Consider the following 24,504-nt stretch of genomic DNA (forward strand, 5'->3'; position numbering starts at 1 on the left):
ATGTTAATAATTAAAGGCCTGTAGATACCAATTTATAGTGGTGAAATGTTGATAAAAGGCCCATAGATACCAATTTATGGTAGTGATACATAATAATCATAGGCCCATAGATAACATATATATGTGGTGATATGCATGATAAAATCCCACAGATTCCAATCTATGAAGGTGATACATGATACTCAAGGGCCTATGGATAACATATATACGGTGGTGATATGCATGATAAAAACCTACAAATACCAATCTATGGTGGTGATACATAATATTCAGAGGCCCACAAATAACATATCTATAGTGGTGATATGCATGATAAAAGCCCACCTATAGATCTATAGTGGTAATACACAATAATCAGAGGCCCACATATATGGTGGTGATATGCATGATAAAAGACAATGTTTTAAAAATTAGGGTGGATTGGTTGATTCAACTAGTTGAACTATCATTTGGTTCTTAATCCAGTTTGGTTCGTCATTTGGATCGGACAAGGTATTAAACCAAGAACCTTGCAACTTGGCGATTCAACCGCTAAGCCAAACCACCCAATTGGTTTTGTAAGAACCAATATGTTTTTTTAACCCAAAAATTTAGAGGTGGAGATGTGGAGAATGGCGGCGTGGAAGCATTTTTTGGTGAGAAGGATGGTGACAAGGAAGCTTTTTCTGAGCAAAGATGATAATAACAAAAAGGCAGTGGAGACAATTTTGTAAAACATGGGCACAACTATGTTGGTAAAGGCATTAGAGAGAATGTAAGATTTGGAGGAAAACAAAGAGGTAAAGGCTGTTGATAGAAAAGAGGGGATAAAAAAGAAAGAGAAAGAGTGAAGGTAAAGACGGCTCCTAAGGGTTTTTAAAGGTTATATATATATAAAATGTGGGATGGACAATGACTATTAAGTCATGTAAGTCATTAAATGGGTATAAGATTAAATCTCTCAAATGTAAACTTATTAAATGGGTATGTAAATTTTATGGAAAAATTTTAAATCTAACACATCAAAATTAAAAATAAATATTTATATTTATCTATACTTAATTTCAAGATAATAAATATAAATAAACAATTAATAATTTTTAAGATAAGAAATAATAAATTATATAATTATTAAAATGTAAATATATTTAAATAATAAAATGTTATTTCATGTTAACCATTAAAAGCTATATTTTTATTATTTAATAGAATTAGAAATATCAATATGATAATAAGTTTAAGATAAGATGAAGAAATATATTTAAAATTTAAAATTATTTTAAAATTTAAAATTTAAAATTATTTTATTTTTAATAAAATTTAAATTATATATTTATGATGTCACCAGTTCAACCGTAATTCGACCATCAGTCCGACCTTGGTTTGATCACCAATCCGACCACTTGTCCGACCAATGAATCGTGAACCAGTAACTTTTTCGGTTCAATGATCGGTTCGATTTTGAAAATATTGATAAAATGATGAATGGTAAGACGATCAAGATCTAAATAACCTAGAGATAACTGTGATAAGACCTAGGTCAGCTCGCAAACACTAGAATCCAAAGGAACTAGAGATGAACTAAGATAGAACCTAGGACATGATCACTATGACCAAAATCAAAAGATGATAAGAGAAAACCAAAAACATACTTGAAATAAAAAGGATGTGATCTATAATCGAAATCACCTAAAACACTAAGGAAGACGGGATGTGGTTGTCATGACCGAAATCAAAGGAAACTAAAGACAAAATTGAGATAGGGTCTTAAAACGACGTCATAGTGATGAGAATCCAAATAAACTACAAATAAAAGAGATATAGTCCTAATGATTGAAATCGAAGAAAAATAAAGACAATACTCGGATAGTCCTAAGATGACATCGCATTGATGAGAATCAAAAGGAATTATAGATAAGAAAGATAGAACCTAGGATGACGTTGTGATGATGGGAATTCAAAGGAACTACAAATAAAACAAGTTTAAAACACCATGACTGAAAACACCTAAAATAAGTTGGAAGTAAGGGATGCAATTGCCATAACCAAAATAGTTTAAAACAAACTCGAAGATGAGGGACGTAGTCTACGACAAGAATCACCGAAAACATACTTGAAAAGAAGGAGTGTGGTTTACAAGCAAAATCATCTAAAATAACTTGAAAGGGAGGGATGCAGTTGTCATGATTGGGATCACTTAAAGGAAACTAAAAAATGAGTGACTAAGATAAATATGCAAAAAAACTTGAGGAAAAAGGGTATGTCCTAGTATGACAACTCACAAGATTAGCAACCAGACTGAGTACCAATGAAATTTACTAAAGATTTGATAATCTAAAAGAATGGGGAAATGCTCTAGTATGCAACAATGATCAACATAAATGCAGAATGTCGAAGCATGAGACACTCTAAGATATGCTCAACAATAATGCAATGAAAATATCTAACCTTAGTTAACAATGCCAAATAAGATCATGCATAATGGAAATGATAACAAAACCTAAAGGCATTTGATTGATATAAAACAAATATTGCATTATGTTTATGAAACAACTTGTATGAGTTCATTTTATTTAAGAAAATTAAAACCATAAATACTTAGATGAGTGGATTGAAGATACCTTTGAAATCATCATAAAACTCAATCACAAATAAGGTATGATCATGTCTACAAATCATTCATAAATACTTGCGATTCATATAGCAAGTCATGATCAAAGAAAACCTAACAATATGATATGAAGATAATGTTGCAAGTATTGTATACATTAAAAATAAGTTATATTAAAGGAGACAAAATCAAATACATTTCAGCAATGTATAGACAAAACTCCAAAAGAGTGGTAAAATTGATGTTTAACAAATATGTTTAGGTGATAATATAGTGATCCATTCACAAAGATATTACTTATTACAACATTCAAAAGGTTCATATATAAGTTTGGAATGCTTTAGTTCAAATATATTTCATGATAAATTAGTGGAAAACTCGTAGAAATACAATATAAGGTGTAATATCCTAAAAGGATGTTAATATATTGTACTTATTTTTCTTCATGTTTTGTTCCATTGAGTTTTACTTACAAGGTTTTTAACAAAACAATCCTAATAAACAAGGATTATCTTAAAAAATTATAAAAATATTATACTTTTTTTCATTCATTATGATTTTTTTAGCAAGGTCTTTTAATGTTATAAATATATAAGGGAAAATGCTATAAATGTTTTAAATAAAGTGGTAGATGACTATCATATTAAGATGATACCAAACCTTTCGTTTACTCATCTTAAAAATAAGTATTAAATGAAAAAAAACAAATATTCATAAGTATTAAATGAAAAATACAAATATTGAAAATGTTCTTTTTAGTTCTTTCCATTCTTTCCTATATTACATCATTTCAATTTGTTATTTATTTTATTCCTTTCAAAACCCATTTTCCTTTTTTTATTTTTTATTTTTTATTATTATTTTAACTTTTTGATATAGACTTATAAATAAAACTATAATACAAGACATGACTTAAATTTAAGAAGGGAGAGAACTCGGATCCAGATCCGGGTCTGAAACCGATATGGAACCCGTTTGATGGACACGACTCAAGAGCGGGACCTCCAATTTGAACTCCTCGAAACCTTACGGTTCAAAGCTAGTATAATTCACGCAGTTACACATAGACATATCTTTGGACTGTAGCATACGGACACACCACCAACCTATCTCTACAGTTTATATTTTCTTCTGCTTCACCTGGCCGGCCATAGATCTCTCCCTCTACACCTTTCTCCCTTTATATATCTAGGGTTTCGGCCATCTCTTCGTTTCCACATTCAGATTTGTGGACTAGGGTTTTTTTAATTTTTTTTATTTTTTTTTGTTTTTTTTTATATCGTCTTGAATTCGATGTCAATCTAGCTGCAAATCCCTAGTTGGAAACCCTAGATTTGCATAATGCAGAGCTCGGTGGTGGCCCAGCCGGAGGCGATACTGGAATGGCTGCAGAAGGAAATGGGGTACCGACCGTTGGGGCCGTACAATGCGTCGAGCAAGGCGGCGGCGTCGCCGTCGATCGATTCTCTGCGAAAGATTTGCCGGGGGAATATGATACCGGTGTGGAACTTCTTGTTGAATCGGGTGAAATCGGAGAAGACGGTGGAGAAGATTCAGAGAAATATACACGTTCATGGTGGAGGCGAAGTTGGGGTGGTGGAAGAGGGGAGGAGTAGGGGGAGGAGGAAGGAGAAGGAGAAGGCGAGATTAGGGACGGAGAGTCTGAGTTCCGTGGCCGACAGTAGGGAGGTGGCGTTGCAGGAGAGGGAATTGGCGGAGAAGGAGGTGGAGAGGTTGAGGAATATTGTGAGGAGGCAAAGGAAGGATTTGAGGGCCAGGATGCTGGAGATTTCGAGGGAGGAGGCAGAGAGGAAGCGGATGCTTGATGAACGGTCCAATTACAGGTTTGGTTCTCTTAGTTGAAGCAAGTTCTCTTTATTGTCCCCTTTTCTTTCCTTGGGTCATATTTTGTTGAAGAAAAAGCTCAATGCCCAAAATGTGATCAGGAGATTCAGATTCGGTGGCATTTTAGGCTATTTGATTACTGTTATGGAATAATGTTATGGTTGTACAAGGTTGTCATTCTTATATTCATTCTTGGTATTTTGTTTGCTTTAATCGGACAGTTTTTGTCTCTTCTTCTCTCAAGAACGCCTTTTTTGATCTGATTCTTAAAAAATTGAAAGAGAACCCTTTTTTTTTTTGGTTATTAAAAAATTAACGAAGAAAGCACACCGGACTAGCATACTGTTAGAAGATTTTGATTGTATGAATCTCTAAAGTTCCACTCTGGTTGAGAGAAAAAAGGGAAAAGAAAAATAAAGTAGAACATTGATTTTACGACTTAAGTTTTTTGGGTTCTCATAAGTGAAAGATCATCTCAATTGAAGGGAAAGAGTTGACAACTGGGTGGAATTTTTTCCGAGGACCCCAGATGATGAAAAATTTAGGGTAGGAAATTTAATTTCTTTTTATTTGGTAAATTTTCCCTGTGAACAAATAGAGCCGAAATACTTTTATGAAGGAAGGCTGTGGAGATGGTGTTGGTTGCTTGAATGTGGTTATATGTCAACTCTGTTCAACTCAATGGAACTTTATAACCTGAAGCACCCAGCTACTTGGGGTTTGGCTACAGTAATCCTTGTTCACCGGTCAACTTTAGGGCTGCAGCCTCCACTAATTTTGCCAACACATCTTTGATTTCTGCCTTTGTCTGTATTCTGAATTCTAAGTTGAATCAAATCCCTCTTTCTTTTTATTGCAGTCATTGGTTTATGGGTGTTGTCAAGTAATTAGAACTTTAAATGGTCAGAAACAAACTACTAGATTATTGAAGAGGAAAACCGGATAATGAATTTCAATTTAATTGATTACATATTTTTTTTTGGAGCTATGATTTGTTGGAATTGATTAAAACTCAAGTGACCCATTACCTAGAGTGTGGATTGCAGTGATATATCCATACTTGTACTGCAGGCATAAGCAGGTGATGTTGGAGGCATATGATCAACAGTGTGATGAAGCAGCAAAAATATTTTCAGAATATCACAAACGTTTGCAATATTATGTTAATCAAGCAAGGGATGCTCAGAGGTCTAGTGTGAACTCTTCTGTTGAAGTGGTTAACAACTTCCATTCAAACAGCGAGAAAGAGGCTGTTTATTCAACTGTTAAGGGCACTAAATTGGCAGATGATGTCATTCTTATTGAAACCACCCGGGAAAGAAATATCAGAAGGGCATGTGAATCTCTTGCAGCACATTTGATTGAAAGAATACACAATTCATTTCCAGCTTATGAAGGAAGTGGCATTCACTCGAATCCTCAGTTAGAAGCAGCCAAGTTAGGTTTTGATTTTGATGGGGACATACCTGATGAGGTTAGAACTGTTATAGTTAATTGCCTGAAGAATCCTTCTCAGTTACTTCAGGCAATTACTGCATACACTTTAAGGCTGAAAACTCTAATTACAAGAGAAATAGAGAAAATTGATGTTAGAGCTGATGCAGAAGCCTTGAGGTACTTTTATATTTTCTTCTTAGCTTTGATGCCTTGTTGTTTTGCCTTTCCCCCCACTTTTAACACTTTGCTCTTGCTCAACTAGTAGCAGCAGTTGATATTTTAACTGATTACTGATTTTGGAAAACTCTGAGCCACTTGTCGTTGATCAAGTGGCTGTTTTCCTGCTCATTCTGCCATCAATTTTTGCATGGAAAACTATGTTTGCTAGATCTTTCCCATTCAATTTGGTCATTCCTGTGCACAAGAAATTATCAGAGCACTCATTCTGTTTTTTCAATTTTCTTGATAGACTGAAACATTGTGACTGTTGTCAAATCTGGTAGTGGGTATAAGAAACTATAAATTGAATATTGGTTTATTTGTTTTTGCAATTGAAATTTTTTCCCTAGTAATTAATCCTTATTTCAATAAGTGAGCATGCTTGGTTTGGTTCTAGACTAGGGTTTGCAAAACCTACTCTACAACTCTTTGAAAATATTCATGCAAAGTATGCATCCACATGCATGATAACACATTGTGAATGGGTCTTCATAGTTAGGCTGTGCACTAAGTTTCATTTTTCTCAGTTTCGAAATTTTGATGATTGTTGTGGTGTATGGCACTTGTGATTAAATGTGGCACTGGTTAAAGAAGTCTGCCATTTCAGAAAATGAAAGGATTTCAGGCATGGGATTTCATCTCCATGTAGTCAAATTTGTTAAAATCACTTGTGCAAGAACTGTGTCTACACTCAGCAAAATGGTTTTATTCATGTGCTTTAAATTCAGGAAAAACAAATACAGTTCATTGGATGTTATATAATATTAGTGCTGTTTTGGTATTTTATTTTTGTTAGTGCATACAGGAATGCAATATAAGCCACTAGTTACATGATGTTGTGGGTTTTAGATGTAGTTCTGTGGGACCCTACTATTCATGCTAGGGCCCAACATCCATTCAAAGTGGAGGTCTGATTTGTTTTTCTTGAGATGTTTTAAAGTCACCAATTGATTGCATGTGCACAGAAGATCAAATTTTCTATTAAAATCTTTTATTTATAAGTCCAGTTTTACTCATTGGTATCTCCTAAATCTTTTTTGCTGCATCATTAACATGCAGCATTTCTTTCCTCCAACCTCACTCCATTTCCTACATTTGGCATGCATTTATTCTTTTGTTGAACTTGTGTCATATTGATTCCATGGTGTTCCATTTTATTTGTGATGTATATGCATCATCCATTTACATTAGACTCACATCCAGGTATGAAATTCTTGTTCATGATATTATATTTTTTTGATGGCCTTTTTTTTTTGGGTAAGGTTACGAAGATTTTATTTATGCTATATTTATGTCAAGTTTTGCTATGTCAATGTGTGTATATCATTTATTAGACTCAGAAGAATTCTCATATCCTCGAACAGGTACAAATATGAGAACAACAGAGTGATGGAAGCTTCCTCTCCTGATATGAGTTCACCGCTTCAATATCAACTTTATAATAATGGCAAAATAGGAATTGATGCTCCTTCCAGGGGAACTCAAAATCAACTTCTTGAAAGACAGGTCATTTTCTTCTTCTTTTTCTTTTAGACAGTAAGCATTCATATGATCTAGTCATTTTCATTTGAATTGTGAAGTTCAACTAATATTTTCTCCAGGGATTTTTCTTTTTGGATTCAGTATCTTCTACATGTAATTTTAGAGATATTGGTCTCCTTGTTTAGTAAAATTATGAAGATTGCACAAAGTTTCTATCCTTATTTATCTATGCTTATTATTTTTTAACTTTTTTATTACACAGAGCTCGTATCTCATTACTAATATTATTTTGTGGCACATTTTGCTACTTATGTTTATTGCATTCTACTCAGATTTATCTCTGTGGAGTTGTTTAATTGATATCAAGCCAATGTTCACTCCTGCAGAAAGCACATGTTCAGCAATTTGTAGCTACTGAAGATGCACTCAATAAAGCAGCAGAAGCTAGAAATTTGTGTCAAAAGCTTATAAAACGTCTACAAGGAAGCACTGACATAGTGCCTTCACATTCGACTGGTGGAGCCACATCTCACAATGTGGGTGGTCTCAGGCAATTTGAGGTAATGCTTTGTTGGACTGAGGGGTATTTGTTTATTATATTAGTTAACTATACTCTGTGTGAATAACTGTCATGGTGAGATATTTGCTTGCTGCATTCTTTTTCTTAATCTTTGTGTAGGTTTTGAATATTCTATTCTGGATAAATTCCAATAGGAAATTTTTCATTGATTTTCCAGTTACATTTGTTTTGCCTTCTAGTCTGTGGGTTTGATTTGTCTAGCATTACTAATAACAGTCCAGCTCTCTTTATTGTTGAATGGACATGGCAAACTATGGTTTGACATAAAATATGACCATGGAGATGATAGAATGATGACCACAGCCTGTGTTGCTTACATATGATATTTGGAGGAATGCTGACTTGAGCTCATTTCAAATGACCTTGTTTAATAGTCAAATGTTATTTGCAATGATTCAAAAGAGATGCCCTAGCTAAGGTCAAATCATGCTTGAATTGTGGGTCAGATTCCAGATAATTGGATAGGGGTGGATTAAATTGAGTATGTGGCAATAGCTGAAAATGGTGAAAAAAACAATCATTTTTTGTCTCTGAACATTTCCCGAGTGATAATATTCTTGATGCAATTAAAGCATCCTTGTAGGGACATATTTTGTAGTGTTATTTCTACATAGTCATTTTAAAGAGAATCCTTTTCCCTTAGAAAGTTGTCACTTTTATAAAGCCTATATAGAAAAAAAAGTTTTCCTTATGAAGCATCAGAATTTATTTACTTCCTATTTGATTTTATTGCACTATTTTCTAAGTTTTAATTTTTGTCTTATCCATCTCATGCTTGAAAGTTAATGTAGCCTGCATCTATTCTTCCTCATGTATATGCTGATTTGTTTTGTAAGTATTCTCTGGTTCATCTTTGTGCAGTTGGAGGTATGGGCAAAGGAAAGAGAGGCGGCTGGATTGAGAGCAAGTTTGAATACCTTGATGTCTGAAGTGCAACGCTTAAATAAATTATGTGCAGAGAGGAAAGAAGCGGAGGACTCTCTCAGAAAGAAGTGGAAAAAGATTGAAGAATTTGATGCCCGCAGATCTGAACTTGAAGCCATATATAGTGCTTTACTCAAATCTAACATGGTAAGGTAGCTTGGCTTCATGAAATTACAGATCAGTCAGTGGTATTTATCAGATAATTGTGGCAATCATGATATCAATAGGTGATTTCATCAAGCATCTAATAGCATCTCTTGACTGAAGCCATAAGGATTATTTATCTTTCTTTGTGCAATTGCAACATAAATAGTTGATTTCATAAGTTGGTATCTAATAGCATCACTACATTTCTTGATGGAAGATCAGCCCAAATTTGCTATTTTATTTTTAAAGATATATAAAATCTTATACATGATGAAGGATGACAGTTCCTTTCTCAAGATACGATACCAATATGGGTGGAGGAGAAAGAAACAAAAGAGACAAAAGAATAACCCAAAATCCTATGCATGTAGTGTAGTTGTTAAGGCAAGCCTAAGCCCAAGGTGCAACAACTCCCCAGCTATGGCACTTTGCCTGCCAAGGCAAGTGCCTCAATGATGAGGTGTGGCTTGTTTTTTAAGCATGGGACAAACAACATTGTTTTGGCTCTTTTTCTCATAACTAAATAGGGGAGGGCAAATGATGTTATTAAGAAAAAAACAAAAGACAAGAATGGTTGTTCTTGTGCATTGTGTTGAAAAATGTCAACACCTAAAAAGTTATTATATTTTTTTCTAGTTTCTAAATTTCTCAGCACCCACATAGTTAAGCATATATATATATATATATATATATTTTTTTTTTGCTTTTTTTTTTTTTTCTTTTTTTTTTTTACACTTTTATTTTTTTTAAATTTTGTTTTGATTGTACATTGGAATTTTAAATTATTGCATTACTATTTTGTTTTATGCTTCTTTTAAATGCTTGGAATCTTGACTTCTTTTGTTACTTGATTGGGATTTGGGATCATATTTGATGATACATGAGTGTAGATCAAATGTTTAAATGGGGCTATGGGTAATAAGGCCCAAGAGGGTCTTTAGAGTTCTCTTTCAATGGAAATTTTGTTAGCTCCATGGCGACCTTCATTGATCCCTTTCAATAGGTGCCACCTCAAGGTTTGTCAGAGTGGGTTTCAGAAGTCGATGATGCCCTCTTGGCAGAAATGACAAGTTTTGAAGGTAGGTTATTATCTCCCCCTTCTCCCTTTTTTTCTTCAGTTGGGTTGCCCGTTCTCGATAGTGGGTTAGTGAATTAGTCAAAGGTGGGGCCTTCCTTGGGGCCTTTGGGATTTGGATTTCAGTTGCTAAGGATGATGTGTCAAGATGACAATTTGTTGGATTTTCTAGGGAGTGATATGAAGGGTCCTCTATGTAAGGAGATGGTGGTTAACACTAAGGAGATGGAGCCTTCTAAAGCCATGGAGTGTAGTTGTGATATGGTGGGGGAGAAGCTTATTTCTGACAGTCTTTTTAGTAAGTTTGCCAATTTTAGTAGTTTTGTGGGGATGCCAATTACAGGTTTTGAAAAGGAGATTAACTCCTTTATGAGGAAAATGGAGGCAAGAAAAGGGTTATGGTGTTAAGGCCTCAAGGGCAAAGAGGAAACCTTTCTTGTCATCCCGTTTTGAGAGAGAAATCCAACAACTAGAATGTTTGATTAATTACAATAGTTTTCCTTTGATAGTCAGGGAAGGGAGGGGAGTAGTGGGATTCAACTCTCATTATGTGAGATTGCTTTTTTTAATCTTAGTTTGGTTGTAGACTTGCTCAAGGGGCAGATTATCGAGGCTCAGTAATCAAGGCTACATGAGATATTTTGTATCATTAAAAAGTTGAGATTCCATTCCTTGTCTTGATATTGGTTATATACCATGGAAGTATATATTGTCCTTCTTGATCTTTTTAATTTATAGAAAAGATTGATTATGTTTCTGATTAAAAAAAAGGTGTTTTTACTTGTGGTTTTCAAAAATTAGTAATTAAAGGCTTGTTTGGTAATTGTTTTTGAAAAAAATTCTAAAAAATAGTTTTTGAAAACTATTCTTTGATGTTTTTTAGAACAAAAGTCTGATCGAAAACCTAAAATGTTTTTAACATGTTTTTAATATTTTTAAATATATTTTAAAAATAATTTTTATATCTTGTATTTTATTTTTAATCATTCTACATGTTTGTATAATTATTTTAAAAAATAGTTCTTAGAAAACAAGTAAAAACAACAAAAAAAAAAAACAAAAATATCTTCTCTGAGAACACCCTGAAACAGAATACAAAAAACAACTGTTTTCGAAAATAGTTACCAAACAAACTTTAAGTTTTTTAAAAACAAGTGGATGGGGCTGTAGAAGATTCTTCTTTTTGCCCTCTATTTTCCTTGAAGGTTAATGCCTTGATTGTGTACTTGTTTTTGTCACCTCTGTTCCTTTTTGTTTTTTTCTGTCTCCTCCACCTGGCAGTGTAAGTGGTTTACATCCTGGACCTTGATGTTGCAAGCTTGATCCAAGCTTTTTGGTTAAAGAAAAAATATGTGAATGTTATAAATGGATGCATCATAGATTAAGCATTTGCAGTTTGTTGCTCATCTGTAGTTATCACAGTTCTCCAGCTTAAATTGCTTTTGTTTTGGTAGGCAAAAGAATTTTTTTAAGAAAATGTTAAGTTCTGCCAACTTAAAATTGAAATGCGATGTTGATTTTTTGTATTATCCATTTGGCCAAAAAAAGGATGTGTTGTAGTGATATACTCTGTTAATATTACATTTTTGCCTCCTTGATTTTGAATTTTTTCAATTAGAAGCAGTATATTTAGGGGTGGATATGGTCTGGGCTTGATGGTAATCCCAACTGCGCTGATAATGGGGCTAGATGTGTAAAACCTGATTCAGGGGCAGGGATGGGGACAGACTTGCTAACCCAAGTTGATTTGTGTCAGGAATAGGTACTGCGAGTTCCACACATCACATGCACCCCTCTGGTAACACAATGATATGTTACAGTTAGACAGCCCATATGAACACAAAAGTGGCTTTTTGTTGGCTTTGTCTTACCATAAAGGGCTTCTTTTGCTAGTATACTCTCAATGTGAGATTTAAAATATTCATTCTTAGACATAATACTATTTTTATTATCATTTCACTGAATTAGAATGGTGCTTTATATGTTGTTATTTTTCAAGCTTGAAGCAACTGAACTACAATAGATGGAGTTCAATGTCAGAAACCAAAATAAAAGAAAGTAATCTTTTGATTGACATAAAAGGAGCATGCCTTCTATTTTCTCCCAACATCCACATCTTATGCATGAAAGCACATGATTGTCTACTTCCAAGTGTCATGATGACACAATGTGAAATATTTGGTTATTTCCTTGGGTCCTTGTCCCCATCCTTGTGAAGTACCATGCAGGATTGGGAGGGCCCTTTCCTTGAACAGGGCCAGAGTAGGGGTGCCTCATTCCAGATCTGCCCCATTTCCATCTCTAAAGAGATTTTCAAAGATTGAATTCTTGTCTTTAAAAAGGTTGCAAAATTCTTAATGTGTTCTCACTCTCCTTGTAGGATGCTGCAGCATTCTGGGATCAGCAGCCATTAGCTGCGAGGGAGTATGCATCGAGCACTATAATTCCAGCATGCACAGCTGTTGTGGACATGTCCAATAGTGCAAAGGATCTTATAGATAATGAAGTGTCTGCTTTTTATCGAAGTCCTGATAATAGCCTCTACATGCTTCCATCAACCCCACAGGTATGCATCTGGGAGAATACTATCTACTGTATATGACTATCATAATTGACAAATACAATATTAGCAATCTTAGTTTATTATGGTTGCTGTTTTGATAGCCTGTAAAGAAACTGTGCCTATGTTTATTTGTGAGGAAATATGTGGTTCTAATTTTGTTTTCCTGATGGTTTCTTATCTGTAACGTTCTTACCTACCAAAATAATCATTGAAATCTGATAAGATTCAGATACTAAATTTGGCAATTGTAAAATACTGAGTCATAAGCTCAGAAGGCAATTGTACCATTTCCTTAATATTTTCTGTTTAACCAAAATGGTATTGTTTAAGAATTAATTATTTCAATGTGATTAAGAATCTGAAAAAATGCCAGAGGTTAGGACCTTATCCAAACAACCTCCCTTGTTGTTTCAAGAACCTGCTTGGCTGGACCATTTCTGAGCAAGGGCCTGGGGGGTGGAATTAAGGATGTAATCAATACTGCCCATTGACAATTGTATCGGGGGTTGGAACTAAATGACAATTGTTAAAAGAATTAGGAATAGGAGAAGAGAAAAATAATAAACAGAAGTAGTAACTGCATCCCTATAATGACCCTAATACTCAAATTACAATAATAATACCCTCACAAATAATCTCTTCCTCAAGCTATGTCATAAAAAACTTCAATACCAAGCATGGAGTAGAAAGACAAAAACAAATTTTTTGAAAACAACCTTAGTGAATATGTCTCTAAGCTAGATCTATCATAAGAAGTAATCACATCACCTCTCATCACTACTTCCCGAATGAAATGACAATCCACCTCAATATGTTTAGTGTGTTTATAAAACATAAGATCACTTGCAATATATGTAGCAACTTGATTGATCGGTTGGGCTCTCATTGAGGGTGGGGATGTTTTTTATATCTCCATTTTGGCAGATTTTTTTGTTTGAGCTGTGGGGATGGGTGTATTTATCTTATATACCGTGGGTCGCAATTTTGGCTTATTATATGTACTCTTCTTTACTTATCAAAAAAATTATCACCAAACATAACCATAGGCTTCTTTGTTCCAACACCTAGTTCTTCAGACTTGTGACGTAACTGGTTCAAACACAAGAATAATGGGAACAGGAAGAGCATAAGGCAAAGACAAGTTGTGCATCAAGGGTTGACCCTTTAGGGAAGAAAGAACATTGGATGGGACACGATTAATGAGAAAAGAAGCAATAAGAACAACATCCCTCCAAAACCCTCCAAAACTATTTTGGAACTTGCCTATGAAAAAGTGAACAAGTGAATTCCAAAAGGTGTCTATTTTTTTTCTCTGCCACTCCATTTTGTTTTGGAATGTAAGAGTGGGATACTTGATGAATAATTCCATTATTCTCACGAAAAATAGAAATAGAATAATGTAGGAATTCCAAAATGTTTTCTGAATGAAATATTTTAGTAGGAACACCAAACTGAATTTTTATTTAATGAAAAAAGGATTGAAATACAATAGCAACTTTTGATCTGTATTTTAGCACATACAACAAAGTAACTCTAAAATAATCATTAAAAAAACTTAAAAAATGCTTAAATCCTAAAAGATTACGAACATGGCATGGATCCCAAATGTCTGAATGGACAAGATGAAAAAGACTAGAACTTCTCTTATTGACTCTTGCAGGAAGAGTAGACCTATGATGTTTGCCCATATCACAGGCTTTAACATTGTAACTTGGACTATGATGTAACGGGAAGTCCCATAAGCAGAATAATGCAAAGTGGAGGGTGACACAATTGATAGTGCCACTGCATGGAAGAAACAAAAATATGTTGAGCAATCAGAGTAGAACATGGGTGAAACGAGGTAATAAACTCCATGAACTTCACTCCCTCCACCAATTGTATTCTTTGCTAAAAGATCCTAAAATGCAAAATGGGAAGGGAAGAATGTTTCAGAACAACTAAGAGACTTGGGGAGGGGAAGTGGGAAGAGGTTTCTTTCTTGCTTGGATTGGATGAGGGTGAACAGGGGCGAGGAAGATAGGTGCGTTGGACAAAGACTAAGAATGGGAAGTTTATTGTGAAGTTGCTCTATATGGCTTTGGAGCCGGGGACTTCGATTTCGTTTCCTTGGAGCAACATATGGAAGGTGTGGGTGCATCCTAGAGTTAGTTTCTTCGCTTGGGAGGCGACTTGGGGAGAAACTTTAACTTTGGGTCAAGTCCAGAAAAGGGGGTGGTCTTTGGCGAACAAATTTTTTTATTTTTTTTGTCATGTTGAGGAAGAATCCATAGATCATCTCCTTGTCCATTGTGTAAAGACAAAAGTCTTGTGGGAGCTATTGTTTGCCCTTTTTAGGGTGTCTTGGGTGTTACCTTTGTCGGTTAGAGAAACTCTTCTAGGGTGGCATAGGCCGTTTGAGGACAAGAAGCGTAGGAAGTGTGGAAAGCGGGACCATTATGTTTGTTTTGGATAGTGTGGAAGGCGAAAAATAGAATTGCCTTTGAGGGGGAAGAGCTCTCTATCCAAAGGCTAAAAAGTTCTTTTGTTTCTTGTCTTTGCTGAGAAGCAAATGGGTGCTTAGATAATGTTCCTCTAACTCTTTTCAGCTTTCTAGATTGGTTGGGCCATTGGTGAGGGCAGGCTGGTTGTATTCCTTTTATTTTGTAACTTGGTTTTATTGTGGTAGAGGCTGGTGGCTGCTGTATACTTTTTGTATACCTTGGGCTGCTTTTTTGGCAGCCCTTTCTAATATATTTTCCTATTTATCTATCAAAAAGAAAGAAAGAAAAAATTTCCTTCCAAATAAAAGATTAATAGGAAGTTAGGAATAGAGCAAACAGTTCCTTTTTCCAATACTCGGGATTTATTACCATTAGCAAGGATAATCAATGAATGTGTGGAAAAATTAGAAAAGTCAGAAAAAAAAAAAAAATGGAAGGCTTATCAGTTCTATGAGAAGAGGCTCCCTAATTTATGATCCAAGGAGATGAATGAGAGACACAAGAAAATAAAACAGTGCTAGTGGCTGACTTATTGGCTGAAGACTTTGGTTGAGAAGATGATCATATTCTTCTTGAAGACAAAAGTTCTAGGGGTTTGAGACAGGGGGATCCCCTTTCCCCCTACTTGTTCGTGATTGTCATGGAGGCCCTTAGTTGCTTGTTGAAGAGAGCAAAGGAGGGGGGGTTTTTGCCGGGGTGGCAACTCAGTGGTAGAGCAGGGGGGAGTGTGGAGATCACTCATTTGCTGTTTGCGGATGACACCTTAGTTTTTTGTGAGCCTTCCATTGATCAGGTGTCCTATTTGAGTTGGCTTCTTATGTGGTTCAAAGCAATGTCAGGGTTGAAGGTGAACTTGGACAAAAGTGAGATCATCGTGGTTGGAAGAGTGGAGAATGTAGAGGAGGTGGCCCTTGAGTTTGGATGCAAGGTCAGCAAGCTTCCTTCTTCTTATTTGGGTCTTCCTTTGGGGGCTCGCTTCAAGGAGGTGGCTACTTGGGACGGAGTTGAGGAAAGGTTGAGGAAGAGGCTTTCTAGTTGGAAAAGGCAGTATATCTCCAAGGGGGGCAGAATGACCTTGATCCGGAGCACTCTGTCCAGCATGCCTATCTATTGTATGTCCCTGTTTCAGATGCCAAGAAGTGTGAGTTCGAGATTGGAGTGAATCCAAAGGGATTTTCTTTGGGGTGGTGGGGCCCTGGAAAGGAAGCCTCAGTTAGTGGAATGGTCTATTATTTGCTCAGATAAACGAAAGGGTGGTTTGGGTGTGAGGAGCTTGGCGTTGCTAAATAAGGCTCTCCTATGTAAGTGGAACTGGTGTTTTGCGGTGGAAAGGGAAGCTTTATGGAGGCAAGTTATAAGTGCAAAGTATGGGGAAGAAGAGGGTGGTTGGAGGTCCTGTGTTGTGAGAGAAAGTTATGGGGTTGGGTTGTGGAAAGCGATTAGGAGAGGGTGGGAAGCGTTAGGTAACAATTTGGTTTATTCTGTGGGAAATGGTAGGAGGGTTAGATTCTGGAAGGATAAGTGGTGTGAAGATGATCAGTTGTGTTCTTATTTTCCTTCTTTATATGCTATATCCTTGGATAAGGAGGCTTGGGTAGCGGATGTATGGAGTCATTTTGGAGGGGGAGTGTGGGCTCCTAGGTTCTCTAGGTGAATTAATGATTGGGAGGTGATCGAGGTGGAACGCCTTCTTTTGGGGTTGCAAGGGAGGAGGGTTTATGATGATGTGGAAGATGAAGTAATTTGGACTAAGGCAAAGGACGAAAGATTCTCAGTTATGTCTCTTTACAAGGCATTGGATCCGGAAAGACGTGAAGAATTTCCTACAAGCATCATTTGGAATTCTTTGGTGCCTCCGAGGGTAAGTTTTTTTGCTTGGGAGGCCACGTGGAAAAAGTCCGTAACCTTGGATTGTCTTCAGAAAAGAGGGTTCTCCTTGGCTAATAGATGCTACTTGTGTTTGGTAGAGGAAGAATCTATTGATCACATTCTCTTGCATTGTGGGTTGGCCAGAAGTTTATGGAGCTTACTTTTCTCCCTCTTTGGAGTTTCGTGGGTGCACCCCTCTTCAATAAAAGAGGCGTTATTGGGGTGGTTAGGGCCTTGTGTGGGAAAGGAAAGGAAGAAAGTGTGGTGTTCAGCTCCCTTGTGCCTTTTTTGGATTGTTTGGAAGGAAAGAAAGAGTAGGGCTTTTGAAAATGTAGAGCATTTGATTCAGGGGTGTAAATCGGTTTTACTTTGTAATCTGTGGGCGTGGACCAGGGGGTTTTTTGTTTTTGGTCCCACTTCCGTTGTAGATTTTGTTGATTGGTTAGGCCATGGGTAAAGGTTTTTTCTCTCTTTTTTGTATACCTCTTGTATACGTTGGGGTGCTTCCTTGAAGTGCCTCTTTTTATTAATATATTTCTCTTTATTCATAAAAAAAAAATGATTGGATTTCCAGTATTGCTGAATGAGGAACCATAGGTTCAAATGAGTTCTCCACTTTGTCACATATCACTTAACTTGCATAGGTTTGTCAAAACTTATTTCAACATTTCTTTGACACATAATTAGTCTTACCACAATGTACATAATAGTTATTTCCTCGACCTCTACCATGTCCTCCCCTCAAATTTTGACCTCTACCTATAGATCCACCTCTTGCACAATTAGTTGAAGTAACAAAAGTTGTGGGTTCTTTGTTTTCCATAGGGGAGGACTCCATAGAAGAACCCAGACTAACACATTGAAGGCAAGAGTAGATACTGCTTAGCAAGTGTTCACTATGGGGGATATAATTATTCTAGATTTAGACCAGAGATAAACTTTGCTATTTTGAATTCTTCTCGTTGTTTATAACAGATCAATATAATTAGTAATAGGATGATACACGTTGAATTCCTCCTAGATAGCTTATAGTTGATCATAGTACTCACTAAGAGGAATCCCATTTTGTGTACCAAAAAAACACCCTACAAAACTCACAAATCCTTGAAATATTTTGTTTATCTCGAGTATACCTTTCTCATAAAACTTCCAAAATTTATTTGGCAGTGTCAAAGAACATAACAGTAGCAGTGATACTAGGTTCCATGCTATTCCATGATCAAGTTATGGTTATTGGGTTCTTCTTCCTATGTCATTGGTCTTTGTCCTTTGAATCACCATAAGGATCATCAAACAAAAATTGTAACGAGTTTTTTGCCATAGGATATACTTTTACAGCTTTAAACCAAAGTAGATAATTAGACTTATTCAATTTTATGGTTGTAATTTGGATACCAATATTCTCTTAGGTCAACTAATTTTGATTCCCACAGACAACTATCATCAGAAGCCATTTGAAAAATAAAACAATAACTTAAATAACATGGAGAGGAAAGGGCAGCGTTCAATTGAAATAAAGTTTGTAGCCACTGGACCTACTCTGATACCATGTTAAAAGAACAAAGAATAGGCAAAGAGAATGTGCTCTCTCTCTCTCTCTCACTCCTTTTTGGATCCGAAAACAATAAACTGAAGTAGTAAACATAAGGCATCCCTATAAAAATCCTAGTACTCAAATTACACTCATACCCTCACAGATGATCTTTAACGTCAATTACTATGGAGCTCTGAAAAGTGTGTTTTCTTCTGCCCAATAACAGGATCTTGCCATAATCTCCTATAGGAGTCATGGCTTCCATAAAATGGCAAACCACACTGCCTTAATTGCTTGCTGTGCATGTACCTATTCTTAATTGAGTATAAACTTTTTTCTCTTCATACTCAAATCAAATCCTTGGATTAGCTATAGCCATAAAAATCTTACTCTGGCCTGGCCTCTCTTTTATGTTTTTTGAAAAAAAAAAAAAGGTATTCTACTATTCTTCTTATTCTTAATTCTTGTTTACTTATTGTGTTCAGTAATTTAGTCATGGTTGTTTTGTGGCTTTTGTAGGAGGTGTCTCTTTGATTTCTTCATTTTTTTTTTACTTTTTGTCAGACTACCACTTCATCGCTGTCCTGGATTTAGATAACCTAATTTGCAGTTCACATTTGTTTTCCTATGTTACACCTAATCTGTCCTTTATTTCCTATCACATCAGGCACTCTTGGAGTCTATGGGTGCCAATGGATCTACAGGACCTGAAGCAGTGGCCGCAGCAGAAAAAAATGCTGCTTTGTTAACTGCAAGAGCTGGTGCCAGGGATCCATCAGCAATTCCATCCATATGCCGAGTTTCTGCTGCTCTTCAATATCCTGCTGGTAAGTTTTTTGTTTACCTAAGTTTAAGCATGCATTGGTGTTGGTGGATAGTGTATTATAGGCTATAGATATGATGCTCAGTAACCTTTTTGGACAATAAGATGCTCAGTTAGCTTTTAGATGCTGGTTTAACATTCTACAGAACAGGGTCTTTGGACACCTTTAGGCATGAGCTGATGAATATGAAAGCACAGTTTGCCATTGACGCCTGGTAAGGGGTTGGGGGTGTTATGTAGACTGATGGTTTGGCTTTGTATATTACTCATGCATTGGTTGAAGGCACTACTTCATGATAGCACAGTCATCGCCAATCAGAAAAAATCTAAAACACTGCATGTCTGTTTGCTAATTTTCCCCCCAAACATGCCTACCAGAAGGAAAAAGAATCAATAATTTGGTTCTGATCATTTTTGTGGCTGATGGCTTATTCAGTTAGCATAAATCTTTGCCATTGCATTGCTTTTTATGTTGAATAATTAACTCATACTTTATAATCAGGTTTGGAAGGTTCAGATGCCGGTTTGGCATCAGTATTGGAGTCCCTTGAATTCTGTTTGAAACTACGTGGTTCCGAGGCTAGCGTGTTGGAGGACTTAGCAAAGGCAATTAATTTGGTCCATATACGGCAGGATCTTGTTGAAAGTGGCCATGCCTTGTTAAACCATGCTTATCGTGCACAACAAGAATATGAAAGGTAAAGTTGAACATGGTTCCTCTTCTTGTTTTATGATGGTCATTGGACCATATGGTCGTCTGAAAGATTTTCACGTTGGTAAGATAATTTTCTACCCTGGTCGGTTTCTCCTGTAAATCAAGGAAAACCATTCACAGTTGTTTAGGTTTACTTCGTACTTTGGAGGTTACTATATACCTTTTGTTTATTTATTTTATTTTTTTTGGAGGATCCTCATCCTTCTTTTGTACCGTTTGATTCCAAACATAATTTATAACAGTGTTGTTTCTCATTGAAAAAAAAAATGAATTCCATTTTGAGCTGCAAAAGGAGGCACTTATCATGACCAATCTGCTTTCTTTTATTTGGGTTGTCTGCTTCACTACTCATACCTGTATCTTTTGTTGGAACAAAAGCTCAAAACTTTTCTTGCTGCTCCTGAGTTTTATGTTCTCCTTGCCTAGTCCTTGTACAGCCTTCTATCTGCACCTGGGAACTCATAGGCCTGGTGTTGTCGGACTCATTGTATTTGATGATTATCTTGAACTCATAGGCCTGTCTTCTTTGCCTGTTGACCTTTCTCTGTCATCTCACTTTCCCAGTACAATCTCGTACAAAAAGTAAAATACAATCACATTTATTATTATTGTTTTTTGGTAGGCAAATATATATATTTCAACGATGCCTAATAAAAGCACAACAAAGTACACAGTAACACAGGTTGTGCACAAAGGACATCAAGAGGCAAAACAAAAAAGAAAGGGTAACAAAAACAAAAGCCCCTTCATGAAGATCCTAACCAATATATAAAATCTATCATGGTTAGGGAATCCCCATCTATGTACATCCTAGTTCACAACAAAAGATTACAAAGAAATGTCAATTTTGGTGCTTGATCATACATTTCTTTGCTTTCAAACAATCTCTGGTTCCTCTTCCATAATGTTCAAAACTCATACAGTGGGACAATCCTCCAGACCCTCTTCCTTTTTTACTCTCATAACAACCATGCCACCCTAAAAAGGTTTCCCTTACTGAACTCGACATCACCCACACAACCCCAAAAAAGGAAAACAGCAAATTTCATAGCACCCTTGCTCTGGCACATTTCCTTTTATTTTTTTTATCTTTTTATTTATTCCCCTTTAGGTGTTATTATCATATTTATTTATTTGTTTATCATTTGTGAGAAACATGATTTGCTGATATTCATTGACTTTATGTTGCAGGACAACAAGTTATTGTTTGAATTTGGCTGCTGAGCAAGAGAAAACTGTTACTGAGAAATGGTTGCCTGATCTTAAGACTGCAGTTTTGAATGCTCAAAAAAGTCTGGAAGATTGCAAATATGTTAGGGGTTTGGTAAGTAGTAATAAGTATTATATTACATCTAGATTTCCTGCCATGTATTGTTCAGGCTTTCTACAATCCATGTGTGCATGTGCTTCAAAAAGAGGTCGTGGGAGAAGGGGTGATGGTTGGGAAGTTAAGGCTGATTTTTTTGTTAAGCGACCACCAACTTACCTAAAAACTTAAGCTGTAGAGAAATAAATTAGTAGTTATGAATTACAAATAAATGGATAGGGAATAAACAGTAGGAGAGACTCAAATTTAAAACTTGTGATTGACCGTAGCTTTGATACCATGTTAAGCTATCAATTTACTTAAAGGCTTAAGATTAACAGTTTTTATTGAACGTTGCAATATGAGTGCATTGAGCTGGACCCCAACTTGAACTTGACATAAAAGAAAATGCAAGCTTGGTTTGAGATATATGAAATGGACCAAGGTTGAGTTAAGACTTTTCCAACCCAAATTCAACTAGCATAACATATAAATTCATCACTTTATACATGTTTTACATCAAATAAATATATTTTTGGATATCTTCTAATGTTTTTGTCCTACTTGATAAAAGAATTCAAGGTTATGATAAATTACCTATGATCTTTTACTTTTTTACTAACATAGGTTTATAAATTGTTTTCTTTTACAGTTTTACTAATATGGGTTTATATATTACCTTCATTTTTACTGCATTCATATCAGTATCAGTTTTTTACATTATACCAAATTATGGTTATGTCAATTTTATATCTATTCAAGTTCTTATGTTATATAAAATATTTTAGCATATTCATATAATAGATACATTGTTTTTGTAGGACATTTTTTAGGACTACTAAATTAATTGACTATGAAATTGATGTGTTAATGATGTATAATATATAAATTTATAAAAAAATAATTAATCCTCCAACCTAAGGAATCTGAAAACCTGTTTGAACCTGAGTAAATTGACTATGGGTAGAAAATCTCCAACCCAAAGTGAGGTTAGGTTGGGCTCAGGATGGCTTCTAACCCGACCAACCTACTAGAGAAGCTCTAATTTCATTGAAGCAAAATATTCATTTTTTACATGGAGAGGTGTTGAATTAATTGCTCAACTTTGTTGCATAAAATTTGATTGTTTATCTTAAAGTAGGCTTCTCTCTTTTATTGTGTAAATGCATGTTTGTTTGTCTTTCTTGCCTTTTTTTTTGGAAAGAAAAAAGTATTTATATTTTTATGAAGAGAAATTTTGCACTTTTTTTTTTTTGTTTTTGTTTGTGCTGCTCTCATTGTTGTGTTTTTACCATTTTTTGTTTGTGTGTGCATGCACATGTTTTTTTTTTTGGAGGGGGGGGGGGGGGGGGGGGGGGGGGGGGGGGGGGCGCGGTAAGGGTTGGGGGGTTTAAGGTTACAAACTGAGATATAGATAAGACTGATAAGTCATTGTTAAGTGGGGGTTTTAGACACGTGACCCTGGAGCACTATAGACAACATTAGTTTTTTGGTGTTTTAAATTCCAAAGATGCTGATTGGTTAGCTTAGTGTCCGTTTCAATATACTTCCTGTTTTCTGTTTTTATAATCAGAAAATAATAGTAACTTCTTCAATCAACTATTAGCAATTTGTGTTTACCTGTGTATTGCTAGTTGGGACATTTATCAACACATTCACCCTTATTTACCTCAAAAATGTGTAGAAGAAAGTACTTATTGCGCATTTCTAAAGGATTCATTACAAACTTCGCTGTTTCATAATTATGAAGCATTGATGCTTAAGGCTGCATCCTATATATTTGGACTTGACTATTGTAGCTAACTCTTTATGCTTCTTTGGTAAAAGCACAATTGAATCTGCTAGTTATGGTCCTGCAAGTATAGATTTTGGGTGATCTTTGGTCTCCCACACTGCATATCCATGTTGGAGAATGATTGTAGGATCTTTATGCACAAATAATTTTTATTAGCATGATATACATTGTGGATCCATATCCTAACAGCTCAAGCTTCAAGGAAAGTTGATAGCTTGACATGGTATCAGAACTAGACGTCTCCATTTATGATACATTGTGGGTCCATATTTAATAGCTTAAACAGCTAGGATATTTGATAGCTTAAGGTGGGCTTATAATCAAGTTTTTGCCTTGTGGTACTAGACTTACATTATCATTATGGATACGTAGTTCTATTTAAGTTATTTGGTTTATTTCCATTTGGTTTTAAACCTTTTATTTTTGACATTATACTGCAGCTTGATGAGTGGTGGGAGCAACCAGCATCAACCGTTGTTGACTGGGTTACAGTTGATGGGCAAAATGTTGCTGCTTGGCATAATCACGTGAAGCAGCTGCTTGCGTTTTATGATAAGGAGCTTCTGTAAATAAACCTCTGAACTGTGCAATATAGGGGTTCTATACTACCATTTCCATGCCAACACTGAATATTCTTGGGCTTGAGCCTTGTTTGAACCAATTTGCCGTCTGCAATACACCTGGGACGCCAGCCGTGGTATCCATTGCAGGTGCCCCTGCAATTTGAATGATGGGTATCTAGTGAAGATGTCTTTGCAATATTTACTTTTTAAGCATTGAGGCACAGCCATGCCATTCTTTCCTCATATCACCTATTAATTTTGTACAGAATAGGTTGTTCTTTCTTAGGAAGGATCTTTTGTATAACAGGCCATCTCTGTAGTTCTTCGATTGCACTGTGATTGTTATATAGGTTTCTGGGGCTTGATTAATGCCATTGTAAAGGCGGTTTGATCACTGTTGAAATTTGTTTGTAGTTGGATTCGGTTTGTATGATTTCTCATCAACAAAACTATCTTTGTTCTGGTAGTGACGTCCCAGCCATCTCAACGCATTTTGGGCATCAAATTTCAGTGTATTTCATAACCCATATATTAAATTAGCTTTGCATTTCATA

The 24,504-nt window shown here is 35.6% G+C and overlaps 1 protein-coding gene across 1 annotated transcript; it reads left to right on the top strand.

The window, feature by feature from the left end:
- The first annotated feature begins 3,654 nt into the window (after positions 1-3,654).
- LOC117930714 (AUGMIN subunit 5) lies at positions 3,655-24,504 on the top strand. The gene is made up of 10 exons (XM_034851372.1): positions 3,655-4,434; positions 5,507-6,049; positions 7,456-7,597; positions 7,960-8,133; positions 9,015-9,224; positions 12,680-12,865; positions 19,416-19,575; positions 20,074-20,269; positions 21,478-21,610; positions 23,828-24,504. Exons 1-10 carry the CDS (start codon positions 3,932-3,934, stop codon positions 23,954-23,956), a joined length of 2,376 nt encoding a protein of 791 aa, XP_034707263.1. The 5' UTR covers positions 3,655-3,931; the 3' UTR covers positions 23,957-24,504.

The sequence above is a fragment of the Vitis riparia genome, chromosome 14 (genome assembly GCF_004353265.1).
Source record: "Vitis riparia cultivar Riparia Gloire de Montpellier isolate 1030 chromosome 14, EGFV_Vit.rip_1.0, whole genome shotgun sequence".
Classification (NCBI taxonomy): domain Eukaryota; kingdom Viridiplantae; phylum Streptophyta; class Magnoliopsida; order Vitales; family Vitaceae; genus Vitis; species Vitis riparia.